Source organism: Cololabis saira, chromosome 6 (assembly GCF_033807715.1).
Source record: "Cololabis saira isolate AMF1-May2022 chromosome 6, fColSai1.1, whole genome shotgun sequence".
Classification (NCBI taxonomy): domain Eukaryota; kingdom Metazoa; phylum Chordata; class Actinopteri; order Beloniformes; family Belonidae; genus Cololabis; species Cololabis saira.
Genome location: NC_084592.1, coordinates 19462476 through 19482300, shown reverse-complemented (window position 1 = coordinate 19482300; position 19825 = coordinate 19462476). Strand labels below are relative to the sequence as shown.

The 19825-nt window shown below is 39.8% G+C and overlaps 2 protein-coding genes across 4 annotated transcripts in view; both read left to right on the top strand.

The window, feature by feature from the left end:
• The window catches only part of ubr3 (ubiquitin protein ligase E3 component n-recognin 3), a 51138-nt gene extending 46674 nt beyond the window's left edge, over nt 1-4464 (top strand). For both annotated transcript variants that reach the window (XM_061723540.1, XM_061723539.1), the window contains 2 exons: nt 166-305; nt 2486-4464. In XM_061723540.1, coding sequence (XP_061579524.1) covers nt 166-305; nt 2486-2603 — 258 coding nt within the window. In that variant the 3' untranslated portion in view covers nt 2604-4464. The remainder of the gene's footprint in view (nt 1-165; nt 306-2485) is intronic.
• A 4092-nt stretch (nt 4465-8556) lies between these two features.
• myo3b (myosin IIIB) overlaps nt 8557-19825 on the top strand; it is a 77907-nt gene continuing 66638 nt past the window's right edge. Inside the window, exons 1-8 of one of the 2 annotated variants that reach the window (XM_061724470.1) lie at nt 8557-8590; nt 12499-12532; nt 12935-13118; nt 15775-15792; nt 16490-16624; nt 18117-18221; nt 18424-18523; nt 19109-19185. In XM_061724470.1, the coding sequence (XP_061580454.1) occupies nt 8563-8590; nt 12499-12532; nt 12935-13118; nt 15775-15792; nt 16490-16624; nt 18117-18221; nt 18424-18523; nt 19109-19185 (681 nt within the window). In that variant the 5' untranslated portion in view covers nt 8557-8562. The remainder of the gene's footprint in view (nt 8591-12498; nt 12533-12934; nt 13119-15774; nt 15793-16489; nt 16625-18116; nt 18222-18423; nt 18524-19108; nt 19186-19825) is intronic. The other variant, XM_061724471.1, reaches the window with a different exon arrangement.

Here is a 19825-nt window from a genome sequence, read left to right as displayed (position 1 = left end):
CAATGCAATGTCATTCTTAACTTGCTATTTCATGGTGATTTTTACTTATTCTTGTGTGGGGGCAAACGCATCTTGTTTTTTAAATGTTGGACACCCTTAATTTCATGCTGCTTTTACATAGTCAATGTCTTCAATGTTGTTAAAGCTTATGTTGTCTCTTTATAGCACTCCCAACACTGTGGTGCAGCTACAGGCATCTTTCTACTGATAAATGCCTCAGTTATCATCATCATCCGTGGACATCGTTTCTGTTTGTGGGGCTCTGTTTACCTTGATGCCCACGGAGAGGAAGATCGTGATTTACGGTATGCTGCAAAACATTCACAGTCCTGGGTGACATATTATGCAGGGAGCTTCTGTACTGTTGTGCTTTTATTTTGAAAAATTCAATACTCAACCGAACATTTTCGGGCTTGTTTAATTTAATGGTTTGAACTGAATTAAGTTTGTTGTCTCAAATTTTTTTCATTGTTTCATTGTTAGTCCACATGTATTTTCTGTTCTCTTTTTTGCCTTGGAGGTTGTATAAATTACCTTTTTCTATTGATTATAAATTAATAAGTAATTTAAAAGTAATAAATTACTATCTGGACTCAAAGAAGGAAAACTTGCATAACATGCCTTCCACTGTGTGTTATGATGTGCTTACTGTTTAACTGATAAGGGAAATTTGAAAAAAATAAATAAATTCTTGGTATTATAAGCAGTAAATGTGAAGGCTATGCTTAATGCAACCAATATTGGCCAATTCCGGTGCATCTCTAATTAGAATATAAAAGAACAAAGGGTTATTCTTGTAAAAAGACAGCACATCTGTAGAGTAGTGAAAGGCAAATTATTATTGCAGCTTGGAGAAAAAGATTTGCAGTGCACGTTTCCAGTCTCCGTCAAACAGGATGCCTCAGTACTCCATCAATGTCAAGTCCCAGGACTCTGGTCCAGCAGTGTCTTGGCAGCTTTATGCAGATGGAGACAAGTTGCTGCACGGAATTAACCTCTGTCAGCATTCTAACTCAAGCTGTTGTACATCCCATCTGGAAATCTATCTAATCTCTAGACACGCAGTCCTTCTGTCTAAAGGGTTGCATTTGTTGTTAGTGAACTATCACAGAAGTTGACTCTCTTCATTTACACATCTGCTTTCTGGATTTTTACAGGATAAAATACATTGATTCATTTTACATCTATTTAGTATGCAATCATGTAGCAGTGCCTCTTCTCAGTACACGCTTAAAGATGCAGGTACTGAGCTGGTCTTCTGTGCCAGTGTGAAATGACTCTAGACTTATTTTTTCTTACATACATTGTCATTAGTCAGGGATGTATTAAGATTTGCTGTTATTGAGCATAGTGGAGGATATTTTGAGAAGTAGTCATATAAAGAGTTTTACTCTGGAATCTGGATGGAACATAGTTCCTTGTTGATCAGATGGAAGAACAGTTGTTTCTGCCTGAATGGAAGCAACCATAACAGACCCCATAAAAATGAGTCATCTCAATTTATAACATAGACATTTGCCACATTATATCCTGAAAGGTTTTCTGTTTGAGATGGGACAAGAGGTTCTTCTTTTAAAAATTATATAAACTCTATTTCAACCCATTTCAGTTTGCTAGTTTTTGAATAGTAAAATGCACTGCCTGTCCAAAAATAGTCTCTCACGCTAAAACTTTGTTAGACCACCTTTAGCTTTGATTGGCATCATTTTATGAATATAAGCCCCTCACACTTTTTTTTCTTACTTGCTGCACCTAAACCTGACCAACTATAGCAACCCCCACTAACTTGTACGGTAGGCACTAGGCCTGATGCCCCATCACGTGGGAACAGGGTAAATCTGGACTCACCAGACCACATGACCTCCTTCCATTGCACCAGAGTCCAACCTTTATGCTCCCTCGCAAATGTAAGCCCCTTTTCCCCCAATTAACTTCACAGATAATTGGTTTTCTTAAGGCTGTTTAGTCCCAATCCCTTGAATTTCCCCCACAGGGTGCGTGTGTAAATGCTCATACTTTCACTACTAAACTGCCTTGAGTTCTACTCGTTTTGTTTTTTTTAATGATTTGATGTCACCAAACTTTGAAATAATAGCCGATCATGATCATTCGAGATTTTTCCCATCACATTTCTTTCTGGAAGATGATGGTTCTTTGCTATCCATCCAGTTTTAATATTGTGTTGGATGGTTCTTTACCACCTTTTTAGTAGGTTTCAGCAGTCTCCTCAGGTGTTTTCTTTGCTTGATGCGTGCCAATAGCTTGACCCTTCTAAATGAAAAGCTACTCACTGCAGCAGTTAGGGTTCAATAATATGTTGCCAGTTGAAACATAAATATTCAATGCGAGGCTCTTATCTATTTGTGTACTTAAATCTGGGTGGTGACTTTTTTTTGCGACAAGCAGTGTATTTAAACGTAGTTTGGGATTGAATGCTCCTCTAAATAAACTAATGCCTCTCTTGTTTTCTCTGCTTTCTCTCTAGCCGTGGCAAGCCTCTCTTCTTATGTGAGGAGAGGTATCGTGTGTTGGAGCAGCAGTGGGTTTCTCACACCTTTGATCACATCAACAAGCGTTGGGGGCCTCACTACAATGGACTCTAAGATCTTCCACAGTCCACTAAGAATACAGCAAATCTAAATCGAAAAGTTTGATTTTATTCCTCCCTCCTCTCCATGTCCTTGCTTGTCGGCCTTCATAAAAATATTTGGTAACTCTCAACATGATGAGCACAAATATCTGATGAGGGTGTCGCTGCCAGAGCTTTGGTTTATGTGAAGTTTGATGTACAGTTAAAAGATTAGCGCGTGTGTGTGTGAGTGGGTGCGAGCGTGTGTTCGTTCAGGTGATTGATCAACAAAGAACTGAATTTGAGGAAATTAATATAAAAAGCACAACTTTACCCAGATATTACATTGGCTTGGAGCAGGATTTAAAAGCCTGTCCCATTTATTTGGGGTTTAAAAAAAATAATAAGAAGAAAAAACAACAACAACAACATATCAATCACTGAATGTCCCTGCATAGTTGGATGGTTGGTCTTTTTAAATTTTTTTGCACCATTTATGAAGAAGTTAAAGCATATCCCTTTTATTTATCAAAATGTGCTCTGCTGTGCTGGCATGAATTTCAAACTCCTGATGAGTGTAGCGATGTTGTTGCAATCTGCACTCGTTGTCTGCTGAGGTGTGATGGTAGGCAGGACAAGTCCACCCATCAATACACTAGAGTTTATTTGCTAACCAGCAAAGACTCTCTTTTCTGGGTCAAGTTGCAATTCATCCTCAGGAATTTCTTTTCTTTTTTCATTTTTTGCTGTTTAAAATACTTTTTAGATATTTAAATAAATGCTGCTCATTGTTTAAGTAACTGATTTTAACTTTTGTGAATTTTTTTTTCTAAGGTTGTGCTTTGAGTTTACAGTAGATGGCTGGGAATGTTGACTCAAACTCACTTTAATATTTAAGGAGGTATGCGGTCCCCATATTGCACCCATCCTGGGTTTCATAGTTTGGCTGCTGCTTCCCCATGTTTTTGCTTCTGGTTGGGTTTTGAAGGAAGGGAAAAAAAAAGAACTATAAGATGTCTGCAGTCTGTTTGAGTAATCCAGGATTCATCGTCTGCAAACATCTGAAGCAGTTTTTAAGGAATAGACTCGGTGTCCTGCTGCATTGGCAAAACTGAGAACCATGTCAGAGTACAAATACCAGATCAGGTTTTGCAGACTCGAGACATGAAACTCTGTGAACAGTTTTGTTGCTTGCGATAATAAACGCCAGTACTCATCACTGGTCATTCTGCGCTGTCTAAAAAGATTTTTCCCTTTATGCTTTTAGCAAGTCATAACTGCAGAACCAAGCAATTTCTTATGATCATCGCTGACTTGTGCTTCATTTAGTTGTGATTTTATAGTTGCATTCTGACTTTGCAGGATCAGACTTGAGTATCCGTTATACACTGTGCATGACATCCTTTTAAGCAGCCATTATTTAAGTGTCTTAGCTACTTAACATTTTGATCATCAACTTTCTTTCTGGAAGACGGGAACTTTCATTCAGTTGTGCCTGCAAAAGATGATTTCTTTTTTTTTTTTTTTTTTTCTTCTGAGTGATAAACAGAAGTGGCTGACATCCCTACTCTGGTTTTAGAAATGCTGGGCCACATTGTGGAATCATTACAGAGCAAGTCAACACTTGAAACTTCCTTTTGAATTTATGCATGCTGCTTTGGTTTACCAGGTTTCTTTCTATTTTGCAGGACCCACTTTGTAAATGACCGCAACCAAATAGCCGATGAGTAATGGGTGTAAATTGTAACTGAAAGCTTCTGTGTTCTTGTGTATGAATGAAGAGAGATTACAGTACATTACTGTAGGTGCTGACTCAAACTTTGAGTTTGACCGGGAAGTCTGTCTTGGACATTTAATGAAAAATGTATCATATGTGAATAAAATATAAACACTGACTTGTCTTTTGGTGGTTATTGATATTAAAGGTATTGGTTCTCTGCTCAGCAAATATATAAACTGCTTTTAGGAGGGAATAAAAAACAGAATCCCAGATTGATTCTTATACGTTAAATATGTTAAATATTAACTAATGTCAATTAAGTAATTTAGAAAAAGACTGAGATCACCAGGAGTCACATATTTTCCCGTATCTGGAAATGTGGTGTATCAAATGGGAACTCAATGTGGACAGACTTCATGATCTGTTGCTCAAAGATGTACATTTAAACAAATGGCATGCAACTTGTTGAGAAATCAGCAGAGACAAAAGCTTGTCCCAGTGAGCTGAGAGAAATCACAGGGTCACGTGACTGAGAATTTGCAGGCTAATTGGTTTGCACTTCATAAACAAAGTAGGCCATCTGGTTGATGTCCAGCAACAGCGACAAAGCCTCTGTTTTCTGCCAGTTGGGCGAAAAGAAATATGCTGTGTGTGTGTGTGTGTGTGTGTGTCCCAGTGGAGGCATTTCCACAGGTTCCGTGCCGGGACATGCCGGTGTTGCGGTCTCTCGTCCGGCGGACATCTGACGTGGCCCGCACCCCCCCCTCCGCAGGTAGGTTGCTCTTGGAGGAGAGAGGCTGTTTGGAATATAAATATTTCACAGGGGCTCTTAATACATTTTAAATTCAATTATTCTGACATAAACTCGTCAACATAGGTTGAATGTTGTAGAAAAATACTACAAATCAACTGTAGGGGAAGCGCTGTAGTTTTAAGTTCCTCTAACGTGAATGGAACCTGGATAATCTCGAGGTAACATTCTCTAAATCAGGGGTATTCAACTAGATTAGGCAGGGGGCCACACTGCTGCAAAATGTGTGGGTTTTCAAAATGTATTTTGCACTCAAAGACGAAGATGTATATAATACATTTGTGCACAGGAATGAGCAGGAGAATATATCTATGTCTAGTTTACATATGAATTATGTATTAAAGGTATAGTCTGTAATGTTGGAGAGCTAGCAAGATTTGAAAGTGGCACCTCCTCTAAGCACCACACCCTCCTCCCCCTCCCGTCAGCGCTCCGTCCAAAGACACGCCCCAGCCCCCGGGTCTGGCACTCAGAAGGCGCGCCGATTTTTTCCAGTGGCCAACCGCGGTACTGCAACCAAAAATCCCATGCGGCCCAGAAAGCTTTTTTCCCATAGACCGCAATAGTAAAAGAGAAGCCTCTAAAACTGTTCACAGGACACCTCCAGCTGTAATCCCCGGAAATTACTAATCTTTGTATTCTATATTTTTAAGTCATGGACTTTATATCCGTCAAAAATGTTTTATAACGGCCAGAAAAGTAAAAGAAAAGTCTCTTTCTGGGCGTGACGTCACGGCTGACGTCACAGCCGTGTCCGTGCATTCCACGGATGTTTTATATTAATATATATTATATAATTATATTATATTAATACATTAATAATATATGTAATGCTATACATGTAATAATATACATTAATTAAGATATTATATTAATACATATTATATTAATACTCGCGTCATTGCCCCGGGGCATGATGGGAGGCCCCAGAGCATCATGGGAGGTGACTCAACTGCGCATGCTCTATGGGCCGCTGTATACGGAAGCAAACACGGAAGTCAGAGATTTTTTCGGCTTATGCGCTGGCTGAGCAGAAGGCATTGAAATGAATGGGCGGCCATTTTTAGTCTCCGATCCAGTTTCTATAATACATCCATGACACGCCCCCACAAACTTTGGGGAAGGCGCATTTGCAGGATTTGAGTTTTCCAGGACATTTTGGACAGCACATTTTCAACAAAACTACCTCATGTCTCATTCACCTGTAAGCGAGGCCAGTTTTAGGGGGGGGCAGGGGTGGGCTGTGCCCACCCAATCAAAGTTATGGGGATCCTTTATTTTTTATAATTTTATTTTATTATAAATATGAAAAAATATCACAGAATATGTGTACCGTTTCTGATTGGGTGGGCACTGCGCATCATTTTTAGACACTACAATGAACGCATACTGCAAAAGTTGTGTCTCGGCGGAGGGACCCGACGTCCCAGCAAAATGAGCACAACACAGAAGTTCAGAACAGAACACACTGAAGGCGGATTTATGGTTCCGCGTTACACGAACGCAGAATGGTGCGCGTCGCCGCGTACCATACGCCGTAGGCTACGGCGTACCAAAGATCCTCTATACATAAGATAGCGCATTGCCGTTACTGGCAATGGTTTGAAATGGTATACACTTCCGGTCTCCTAAGTGGGCATGGCCGCCCCTCTCCCTACATCGTTTTGGAACATACAACACTAGATACAGTACAACTTTCTTCCAAAAAAGGCTTAAATAATAAAAATAACAGTATTATTAACCAAAGAAGCAAGTTTTATATTAGTTTTAAACTTCATTTTATCCGTTGGGAAAACGATGAGAGCCAAATCTCGCGAGAGTGTGTTGCTCAGACAGAGACAGGTCTCAAACAAAGTTCATTTTCTCCTAATCTGTCGGTCTGAAAATTTTCCATTTTGGTGTCAGAATGTTCAGAAGGTTTGTGGCTTTTGAAAAATGGGTCCCATATTTACTTAGGTTACTATGGGGCGAAAGAATTGGTAATAATCTGTGCTCACGTTCACTTTTCCCATAGGACTCAATAGACTCAGGACCTACTTCCGGTCTCCTAAGGGGGCGTGGCAGTCACGTGACACAGATACAAGAAACACAACCGTAGTGGGCTGTCTCGGTTTATAGAACGTCTCTGGGCGTACCCTATGGCGTAGCCGTGGCAACAGAGCCTGCACCGCCAGCCGCACCGGCGCTCTCCGCCCTCGCCGAGATGGAGGGACACTGGGACACTCTGAGCCGAGGAGGACCTGTGGGAAGTGGACACGGGGGCTGGAAGCAGCTGGAAGCAGAGGCAGGCTGGAGGCAGAGAGACGAGACAAAAGGGCGCATGGGACAGAGGGGGGCGTGGGCGGGACTTAAAATGAAGGCATCTGATTGGTTCTTTCCCCCCTGCCAAGCCTCTGGTCCTGGACCAATCCATTTCATTCGGACCGCAAATAACAGATTGGTTAGAGTTTTTACAGGATTAAAGCTGTCAGAGAGGTCGGATGTTTTTCTTTCCTTTTTCTGAACACATTAGTGAACACTGGCTACTCTCAGGATGGAAGGACCATTTCACCCAGTATAACAATAAATGTTTTGGAATACGATTACAGACTATACCTTTAAGTTAGTCCAAATTAGCCATTTCACCTTGGCTGACTTGGTTCATGCTAACCGACAAAGCTTATTGATATTACTTTACTTTCATTCTTATCTAATCTTAATTTCATGTGTTTCTACTGAAACATCTGAAATGAGTGCTGAGATCTGCTTGAGAAAGGTCCTGTGGACCGAAACGTTGTTTGCTTTATTAAAGTCTTTTGCAAGTGACTTGACAGTGTGCGGGAGACCCTTTTTTTCCTATGTGTTTCTCCTGAAACATCTGAAATGAGTGCTGAAATGAGTGCTGCCAGAGCTTAAATGAGATGGGACCCCATGCAATCAGGGGTCTCAGGATGATTAACTGTGGGTACGTAAAGTCTTGCAAATAAATTCACCGCATTTACAGTTGTCATGGATGTGAAATAAAGCTATAGAGACCAAACAGATTTTTTGAATCAAGCTGTAAAAATGTTTATTTCTGCAGCACATTTTTTAACATGGGAGCCCAATGTTAAAAAAATGGATATTGAGTTGGCTTTTGAGCCCCCAGTGGCCAGTTAACGTACTGCAACTGTTGGTAGTTGGAATAACGGCGCTTGGGTCAGGCTATCTCAGCCGGTCAGATAAAACCCCTTCCAGTCTGCTGGACAACATACTCAGGTGTCTATACTGTTAATAATTTAAGTCCCTTCCCCAAGTAAACAGGGAAATCACTTTGCATATATTTTGCTATGAAGGGTTAAGCCTTCCAGTGTCCAACGACGCCGAAACGTTGGTTTGTGTCATCCCATTTGAAGTGTTGTTGACCCAGAGATCAGGATATGATGATGTGAGTGCAGCGGCCCTCTGATGACTGACGTCTCCTCTGTGTTACAGATGTCCGAGATGGAGGTACGAAGGAAACACTGTCAAGGTAAGGACATCTGAAGATGATCAAACATACTTTTTTCAGCTTAATTATTTTACAGTGCAAATTATCCCACTTATTTAGCCCTTTTTTATTTTGTTTGTTCTTCATCTGTACGACATAAGCAAATATTAACTGAGGGCTTCCCCGTCTGAGGAGGTCGTAATATGTCGACATGGCATGAATATGATCACTAATGATGACGTACGAGCATATTTAGCGGCAGACAATGCTTTTTTTTTTTTTTTAAAGGATATCATTAAACCATGGTAGTAAAAAGAAGTATTCCTGCAAGATATCAGTCTCAATTTTTTTAAACTGTCTGACTAAAACGGTTTTACTCTAAAATCACAAACCATATGAAAATGTTGAAATTCAATCAGAGCTTTACAAAATAGCATATTGACATAAATGTTAAACCTCGATAAATACTACTTCCCTATAGCTTGAACCGTCTGTTCTCTATGTACAATACAGTTATTACTTAGTACCTCAAATATTAGACATTTTCAATCCCTTTCAAGTTTATTATTGGTGCAAGAGAAAGAAAAATTACATTTTAATCATAGTGCTATTGTAAATGCTTCTGTATTGAGAGTTTTGCAAAGTAAAATGACTGAAGAAATGAGCAGAAATATTCTCAGTCGTTTTTTTTGATTTTACGCATTGCAGTTATAAAGCTGTGGTACTTGTGATGATGGAATAAGGCCTAACTCTAATCAATCATGGTGATGTTCTCCTGGTCTCTCCTTAACATTGCTAGGATTATAGTTAAAAAAATAAAAAATACAAGGAGAATGTGTGCAGACGCGTCTGGGAGGCTTTGGCATCCAGGGTGAGAACAAGGGCATGGTGCTTTAGGCCTGTCTTGTGGCTGCTGGGGGGTTTAATGCAAAGCTTCTTCATATCCCCTTAAAAAGGATTATAGTTTTTTTCTTTTCTCCCTCTCTCCCTCTCTGTGTATACTTGCTAAAGCGTTTAACAAGTGGAGATCCCACGAGAGTTTATCAGAGAGGGTGGAATTGTGCGAGTTTGATGGAAGCAGAAAACGGGATTACTCACTTTCACTTTGCAGTGTTTCCTGTGACAAAGATGCTCTGCAGTTTTTAACATTGCACTGCAGACCTTTATTTGGATTTATTCACATAAAATGCATATGCTCATAGCGTGTGCATTTTTTTGTATTTTTTATTTTTTTTTCAACGGGTGGATTGGGATTATAACTGTATTTTAAAATGCAGGGCAGCATTTTAAACTGCCACATCATGCTGATACAATATGACAAAACAAAGTGCAACCTGAGCACTGCCATCGAGGATCAGCGGTGTCCTGTTCTGAAGCTAAACTAAAGTGCACCGTCATTCTAAACAGCAGTTTATGTTCTAGATTTTTTTTGCCAACAATTCAATTAAAACAGTTTTGAATCAATAATTTATGTTATAAAAGACTGTCATTTAAGGTTTTTCAAATTCTTCTTTTTATATTTTGCCAATTCCATTCTTGTGCTGAACCTTCTTAACATACACAAAGATACATAAACAAAACCAGGTCAAACAAAGAGTAAAATATCTTTTTGGGATTACTGTAGGACTTTTTGGAGGTCAGTAGCAAAGAAAAATCAGCGATTAAGATGACTAGTATAGCAAAGTCAGAAAATGAACTCCTTCCTTTCATCTAGCTAATTATTTCAGCCACTCAATTTCTTTTTGACACTTCAAAGGGATTGTGACGCACATAAGCGCCGTCATTGTTCTAGCTTTGCAATAATATGACACAACTTATTTCCTGTGTAAAAACACATTCATTTAATTTGCCTGAATCTGATTAGAAATATGCCTGCAAAGAAAAACGGGTGCACATTTTTGCTAATCTTATTAAAAACTTCAGTTCCTTAATTCTACTATTGATATTACTTGTTTTTTAGTTTTAAAGAAAGAAAAGGGAGGAAACGATAATAAAAGCAAGTTATGTCATTTTGAAGCCCTTCTCGGTTGATCCATGTACCGGTATTATTCTTTTTATTAGATCCCCAAGGCGTTCCAGCCATTAGAAAAGCAGCATGCAGTTGCTGCCGTGTCTCCTCAGGTGGAAAAGATGCATTGTTACAGAATGTTGCATACAGATTCAGGCTCTCATGCCCACTCACACCTATAAACATTTAGTGTTCCTTGAGTCTTTAACTTAAACATAGTCATCATAGCAAACACTGGAAAACTTCTCTTATGCTGCATATACAGTTTACAAGAGACTCAAAATGTATCTGAATGCGACTGCAGCAGCTGCTGAGTGTGCAGTGAACTGTATGTGCAAAAGTCATGTGACCTAGAAACTATCATGAACTTCCTTGGTTACCTGCCTGCAACCTGAGATGCTTCATATCAGCCACCATTATGAGTGGCTATATCTGCCACCTGAATATTTAACACAGCTGCAGATCCGATTCCAGGTTACTGGTAAATTATTAATCCCTGTAGATTGGCTAAATTAGTCCGGGGCAGTTTGACGTTCGGCAGCGACAGACACTTTCACAGGTACGTATGACTTTGTTGCCTTTTGATGTGAACTTTTTGGATCTTGAGCGAATGACGGATGGAGGCACGTGTAAATTATTGTAGCAGGTCTTGCAGGGGGTAGATTGTCAAGAGGAAATATGTATTTAAATATTTTTATGATTGATAGGGACAGACTGAGCAATTGCTCTGAAGTTGTCAAAATAATGAATGGTTGCTTATGTTTTTGTTCTTCCTTTTTAACATTTTTCAGCAACTGGTCAGTAATAGACAGTGAAGCACCCGAGCCATGAAATAGTAATGAATATTTCACAGCAGCCGCCATGTAGCTTCACATGTGATCAAGCAAATGTTTCAGGAAAACATTGACGCTGCTGAGCCGCAGACCCGATGCTGCACATCATTAGAGACAAAAAGCCATCTGTTACAAGAGCTCGTAAAGGCGTGTTAGCAACAGGTGACTGGTTATGAGCTGCACATGGCGTATATGTTACAAAACAGAACTGCAGCCACGAACATTAAGTGGATGGGTTTTGATCCCGTTGTGTAATAAGGCGTGTACGGTACGTTATTCACAGCCCACCAGGATGGACGATTAATTTTAGAAGAATCCGTGACGGGTTACTGGTCCGAAAATGAAACTCTTATGTGAATTGGTAAATTTTTATTTAAAAGCATGACAACTTCAACTTTTACTGCCTTTGTATCCTTCTCCATGAAGGACATGAAGAAGGTCATTATTTGTATTTCTCTGCTGCATATTTTGAGGGTATCCATCCAGCATCCCCTCACGCGCCGTCGCTCCCGCTGCATGAACAGCAGTTCATAAATCTGTCCTCACATGAGGGGTCTAAACATTATTTTTCACACCAGTTCCATGATCACAAAAAAAAGAAAAAGCTCCCTGTCTCATGTCTTTCAGGGTCACACAGCCTCCGAGACACATTAACACAGTTATGACAAAAGCCAGCTGTTCTGAGATTAAAAACAAACAAACGCTCTCCATCATGCTTATCTGGAACATGCATCATCTTATCAAAAATGGGATGCATGTATCTCGTCATGGCAAAACAGATTCTAATGTGATTGAAAATCCTCGTGAAAATCATGTAAATGACTTTATAAAACACTTTGCAGAGTAACCGTTTTGTAAAGCTGCTTGTTTGAAGGTGTGGAGCCACTTCAGTGTTTCAAAGTCAGTTAATCTCTGTCCAATCCAATTGATCTTTAGAAGATTGCGCTCCTTAGAGGGCACGGCAGTGACGAGGTCCCTGCGGAGACAGCTAATTCAGTGACTGTGTCAGCTGCACTTGTTACCTATCCTCCCGAGGAAGCATTCTGCTGTTGCCGCTGGTGTTGTTCTATTATGATCACTCCAGTCTCTTTACTTGTAACTTTTCTCAGCCCTGATGAGTCAGAAGAAAATAACACATGCCCTGTAAGTACCGTCGCCTCCACCTGCAGCTGGTGGCTAGGCTTTCGCTCCGATTATCCCTGCTTTCATAACCCGCAAAAGCACCTGCCCTGGTGGATGTGGCCGTTACGCTAGTCTGAACAAGAGGCCTTGGGGAATATATGTGCTGCTCTGTGTGTGCTTTTCCTGCAAAGTGGCTTGTGCATTGTAGATTGTAGCTACCTGCTGGTCTGTGACAATAGATAGGCATTCAGTGTGTTTTTCTGTCTCCATTGTTCAGTCATTTCCAACAAGCTTTCTGTTTACGGAGTATAAAGCTTTGGGAAGAGATTCATATTTCATTTGGTTCATATGAGCTGTAATATCACAACATTTTGACACGGTCAGGGAAAACGCTGTTAATAAGGGAGTGTGTTTATTCTTCAGGAAGTCCCTGTATGGACTGTACCCCTACAAGTCCAGCATGATTGGCCTGGAGAGCCTTGGCGACCCCTCGGGTGACTGGGACATAGTGGAGACCATCGGTAAAGGAACATACGGCAAAGTCTACAGAGTAACCAACAAAAACAATGGGAGTCAGGCAGCAGTGAAGGTGCTGGACCCAGTCAATGTGAGTCTCATTTACAGATCAGCCTTTTTCCACATTTCAGAACAACGGCGGGTTGACTCTTTTATGTGCAGATGTTTACAGTCGCTTTGCTGAGTTTTATTACTCAGACTCCAAATAGTTTGATTTTCTAATTTGTGACTAATCCTCTGTGTTCTTACAGCACAATGATGATCATATTAAAATGTTTGGGCTAACATAAGTGAAGCGGGAACAGAGCCATGACTGGTGCAGAGCCAGCTCTATACAGTGTTGTGGTTTATGCAGTATAATCCATTAGGATGCTGTTTAACTCAGTGGCTCCCAGTTTACGTAGTTTACCCTCACTAAAGATGACACATCAATTGGCTACACTGTGGTAATTATATAATAGTTTTTCTATTGTTTGGTTAGTTTTTAGAGGCTGCAAGGAATAAGAACAATTATCATCTAGTGTTTAAGATGAAAAGATTAAAACAATGCATTTTAGTCCTGACAACATTTAATCAACACCTACTAGATGGGTGGGCATGAAATCTGTTGATCCATCCCATAAAGCTTAATCATGATTTATGAACTTATTATTTACCATCAGCTTAAACATTGTTTATTAGATGTTAGATGTTTATTAGATTAGACTGTGAAGTGAAAAATATTAAGTTTTGAAATATGTAAACTATGTTCATGGCTGCCACACACTTCTCCAAACACAATATTTTAACAGACAAACACGCAAAACGGAACAGAAAATGTGCCCACCTACTGCAGGACTCGCACTGCACCTACAAACAAATTAAAGATATACATTCATTTAAATTAATAATACAATACAAAGCACTATGGCTGGACAATTAATATAAAAATAATGGAAACCGACATTTAGGAACTTTATTAGACTTAATCTTGCTCATGTGAATCAATCATGGCGCAGAACCACAAAGTAGCATTTCTCAACGGGTAGCATCAAACATAACACCGTGATGGTAAAAGTGACGTGAGGCTCATCCAGCAGTCACCGGGGGGGTTGTAGTCTCTGCTGAAACTAATATATTATTGAGTAAAGTTGTTGCTTCAGTCAGTTGTTTTTGGCTGCTGCAGTTATTTTGATTGCTCTAACAAGCAATCAAAATAACTCCCGGTAAAAAAAAAAAAAAAAAATCGCGCTAACCAACCCACTTCCCTTTCTACTGAAATGACTTCCGTTTCTACTGAAATTTTCACTAGTGTGTATAAGAAGATTTCAGTAATTTGTATGAAAGGATTTCACTAGTTTGTGTAAGAGTGTTTCAGTAGTTTGTATGAAAGGATTTCACTAGTGAGTATAAGAAGATTTCACTAGTTTGTATGAAAGGATTTCACTAGTTTGTGTAAGAGCGTTTCAGTAGTATCTGTGAGCACATTTCAGTTGTATATGTGAGTGGATACATTTCCAGTTGTATGTATAAGAGCATTTCACCTGTGTGTATGAGAGATTTCACAAGTGAGTGTGAGAGGTTTTCAGTATAGTGTGTAAAAGGTTTTGGATTTCATATGTGTTTATGAACATTTCCAGTTGTATGTGTAAGAGCATTTCACCTGTGTGTATAAAAGGTTTTGGATTTCATATGTGTTTATGAACACTAATTCAGAATTATGTCCCTCACGGCACCTCATAGAAAAGGGTGTGTGTGCATGGATAGAGCTGTTTCTCTTGATTCTGTCTAGATTTATTGGCTTTAAGCACTTTTATAGTATTATTATTTTTGTGTTTTTGAAAATAACAATAGTTATAAATCTTCATCAATTTGTATCAACATCTTTTAGCAAATTAATGTCTGTGTAGAAACCCTCCTGACTTCGCATGGACATCGTAACGTCCAACAGCTCAGTCTTTTTTCTTATTTTTCTTTTTTTTTTACCTCTTTGGAGGAATAAATGCTCAGGACCAGGGTGTATTTTATTTCAATATGTTGAAAACACACATATTGAGGAAAAGTCAGGCTCATAGATTTCGTTTAGAAAAAGTTGTTCTCATAATAAAACCCCTAACCGTTGTTGAGACCATCTTGGCGGTTCTAGTGTTAAATAACACAACAACTAACCACATTTACATTGTATATGTTATATGTTACATTACCACCTTGCTAAAATAACATTGTAAACAAGATGAACATAGCAGATTTCCCTATCATCTCTCTCATGTCATGTCAGCATGCTGATGTTTGTACTTGTTGTAAAGAGCCGCTGCACTTAAGTACACCTCTATAAAGTAATTTGCATGGCTGAAAACTCCTCATCTTGTTTTCCTGCTATATTAACCTTTTTATAGTCAATTGAAAGCTTATCTTTTGCCACTTTAATCGTCTGAGAGAGGAAACTGGGAACCAGTGGTTTAATTTGATTTGTCATGTTGGTGCTGCACCATTTAGCAGGGTGAGAAGTTTCTGCTTGCTTCGCAATGTGTTTTTTAAACTGTTTTAAACACTAAGGATCATTACATTTTAGGAAAGACAGGTTGTTGTTGTTTTTTTTGCATATCCTAACTTAAAGGGAGAAGCCATTGTCATTAACTGCTTAAAAGATCTGCACCTTGAGTACACATTTGTCAGTGTTTGTGTGGGAAATGTTTTGTCATCACTGCAAGGACTTGCAAAAGACTAAAACCACTGCGTTTTCTATGCAACTCTTTTGCTTGTCTCAGCACTCCAGTTCAAACAGAGTAGGTGGCCAGTCTTTCTTTCTTTCCCTCCACTCTATCCTGATGTATTTGTGCTTGTAATCCCCCCCCTGTGAAATATACCAGTGGGTCCCCTGTTTGTTGTCTTCATGTCACCTTAAGTCTAGCACACTGTTACAAGAACGTCTAGCTCTGGCATGGGCTGTGTCCCATCTGTGTGTCTGTTCATTTGTCTCTGTGATAAGGGCATTGTAGACCCTTCGGTGGCAGCAAGACTTGGTCTGAGGCATGCCAGTGATTGTGTCAGTGCAGCGCTCCCCATCTTGGCAGCAGTATATGCCATGATGCTCCATCGATGGCCATGAAGATGAAGCTGCCTCCTCTCTCATCCCTCTCTCTGATTAGACTCCTGACACTATCACTCAGACATCCAGGAAGAGAAATTCAGCTTCTGTGGCTGTTGATCTTCTCTCCCACTGAGATTTACTTTGATAGAAATGTTCCCCAACAAATAGTTCAGCACAGCAGCCCCATCCCATCTTCTTGTTGCTGGTTTACAACCCAATCTGTAGTTTTCGAATCTCAGTCAACATATTACCTGGCTTTAAGTTGTCACTGTGTGAAAATATAGCATAGCCTGATATATTTAGCAGTATGTATTCACTTTATTATGTGTCACTATGTTTGATCTCTTTCAAGACTGTTTAAACAGCTTTTTTTTTGCTTTTGCTGCTTAAAGGACGTGGATGAGGAGATTGAGGCAGAATACAACATTCTGAGATCCCTGTCCAACCACCCCAATGTGGTGAAATTTTATGGGATGTTTTACAAGTCAGACAAGTTATCTGGTGGACAACTCTGGCTGGTACTTGAGGTGAGCTCTTTCACAGTGTATCTGATTCATTTGCATTATTTCAGTCATTAGAGCGTAAGCTGAAGCGCTGAAATACAAACCTGTTGGAGGGTTGTACCCTCTCATCCCTAAAGCTATTTCAGTTTTAACTAAATAGTGGTTAGTGAGGGTGTTCACTAGGGATGGGCGGTATGGACTAAAAAATGTATCACGATAATTTCTGGCATTTATCCCGATAACAATAAAAATGACGATAAAAAAAATACCAATTCAACTCCACCTTTGTAACTATAAATCTATCACCACATTCAGTCTTTGGAGCCCCCAAATCACTGCTCTAAAAGAATACTGAATGCTACTAAACTACACCAATTAAATTTAATTGATAAAAAACAATTAAATGAGTCCACCTGTACTGCAAAACTGGAATGACTCAGATCCGCAATGTTTGTTACACAAAAACCTCATCAACGGGAATTTATCCTTCTTTCTTTCTTTCTTTCTTTCTTTCTTTCTTTCTTTCTTTCTTTCTTTCTTTCTTTCTTTCTTTCTTTCTTTCTTTCTTTCTTTCTTTCTTTCTTTCTTTCTTTCTTTCTTTCTTTCTTTCTTTCTTTCTTTCTTTCTTTCTTTCTTTCTTTCTTTCAGGCTCATATCTTTCCATCCTTCCTTCCTTCCTTCCATCCTTCCTTCCTTCCTTCCTTCCTTCCTTCCTTCCTTCCTTCCTTCCTTCCTTCCTTCCTTCCTTCCTTCCTTCCTTCCTTCCTTCCTTCCTTCCTTCCTTCCTTCCTTCCTTCCTTCCTTCCTTCCTTCCTTCCTTCCTTCCTTCCTTCCTTCCTTCCTTCCTTCACGTACGTTGTGCGTGGATTTAACGCAGAACCATAAATCCGGCTTCACACAAAAACGTCATCAACGGGAATTTATCGTTTTTACCGCGAGATGACAAATTCTTACCGTGGGGAATTTTTTTGACGGTATATTGTGAACGGTAAAATATCGCCCATTCCTAGTGTTCACATTACATGATTGGAGGATGATTCAAAAAGGTGATTAGGTGATTAATCATGATTCACCTCTCAACCACAAACATGGCATAAAAGCCATGTCACAGGTTGTCTAGATAGGTGAACAAGGTAAATAATTCACAGCTAACAAAGACCTGAATGACCAACAGGATCATCAAGAGGGTCAGGTGACCTCATCAATTTGAGATGTAAATGAATCTGCAAGAACTTAAAGTCTGAAACTTAAAACTAAAGAAGCTCTTAGAATCAGAAGTGGGTTCTTTGTATGTACGTACATACGTGTACGTATGTTTATATGGTCCACAAATCTAAACTATATTCCCAAGTGTATGGAAATGCACCCCCTATAAGAATGCTGAAGATGTCATACTGACATATGATGCTGCATTTCTTTTTCAAACTTGTATATGTGGACTCGTCCTCCACATGAAACATAATCTCCAGGTGTGAGTGATGGACGAGTCATAAGTATTTCTCTGTCTCTCTCCCAGCTGTGCAACGGTGGCTCTGTCACAGAACTCATCAAAAGCCTGCTCATGCGCGGCCAGCGTCTGCAGGAGCCCGTTATCTCATACATCTTATATAGCGCCCTTTCGGTAAGATGCCCCCTACACACAGCAGCTAATGTTGGGGAGGAGGTGGGAATGCAAACATGCAGAGAGCAGGAGATGAGCAGTTATTAATGTCTGGGGACATTGCTGCACTTTCACTGCCTCCTTTTCAGGGTTGAACAAATGATTTACACTATGACTGTGATTTATTCACGGCGTCTTGTGTTTTCCGTCCCCTCACTTAAAGGGTCTCCAGCATTTGCACAACAACCGTATTATCCACCGTGACGTCAAAGGCAACAACATCCTCCTGACGACCGAGGGGGGAGTCAAACTGGTTGACTTTGGTAATTATCTTTGGAAGAGAAAATTTAGCCAAATTGTTTTGTTTTTCTATGACATCCTTTCGGAGCTAAATTAGTCGTTTTTACCGTGTGGCTGATTTTGAGGGAGGATTAACAGGAACGTTGATTGTGAAGGGGAACACAAGCTCAGGATAAGTCATTTGATGTGCTTCACTCTTTAGTCTCCTGCTCCCCACAACATCTTTTTTATTTCATGGACCGTAGCCTTAACCCAAGGCTATTATTGCTCATTTAAATTGCATTATTTGATCCCTTACATATTAAAAGAAAGCTGTTACAGCTAATGACTTTGAGTCACCCCGAGGCATGTTTATGTCCCCCGTGTCTTGGAGATGAAGTGGACTCATGCTGATAAAAATCTGTCCGACATGATTTGAAATGATTATAGGACATTATTATTACTGCTTGGCATGTTTCCAAAATAAATTATACACTAAGATTTATTGATTAATTCCAAAATATAGTGTTATTTAGCGTTGAGTTGGAATTTCATACCAAGAAACTACGGTAAGAATTAAATCTCGATTACTCCAAGAGGTAAATGGATTTTATCTAAATTTTCTTTAGGTGTTTCAGCTCAACTGACCAGCGCACGATTGCGGAGGAACACGTCAGTCGGGACGCCGTTCTGGATGGCCCCGGAGGTCAGAGCCGGCGCACGTGTGTTCATCTTCAACGGCGCAGCACTAAAACATGCACATGGGTTTTTAGTGCCTAATGGCTTCTTTTAAATGAGCGAGGTCTTTGTGTTACACCGAGAGAAAGGGAAAGATCGTCTCCAGCTTTTTCAGTCAGACTCTTTGCTCCGTGTCATTGTGTATTCTCCTCCTATTCTCCTCCACGGCTGCAGCTCTTGAGGTTGCCTCAAGGTTAATAGCTGGGAGTCCGAGGCCCCTCGGCTTACTGTTTGGCACAAATGAGGTGCGGTGATTGGCTCGGTCGGGAGGGACCTCAGGGGCAATTAGAATAAATTCAGCCTTAAAATGTAATGTCAGTTCTAATTATTGGGTGAGGGAAAGTGGAGCTCACAGCAGCAGCAGCAGCTACTGAACCGACCTAACTTGACTGGGATATAAATAAATTCCTCCTGATTTTGTACTATCTGCAAGTGAATGAGAGAGATAACAAAAGAAGAAACATTTTGCTCCTTTATGTTTAAAAAAAATATATAGTTATGTTAATACTCAATTTTAAATCGCTTATTTCTAGATTTTGACACAATGCTTGGGTAAATCCTGCTTCTCTCCTGCTAATCAGTCAATCAGTCTTACCATACTGTTACAT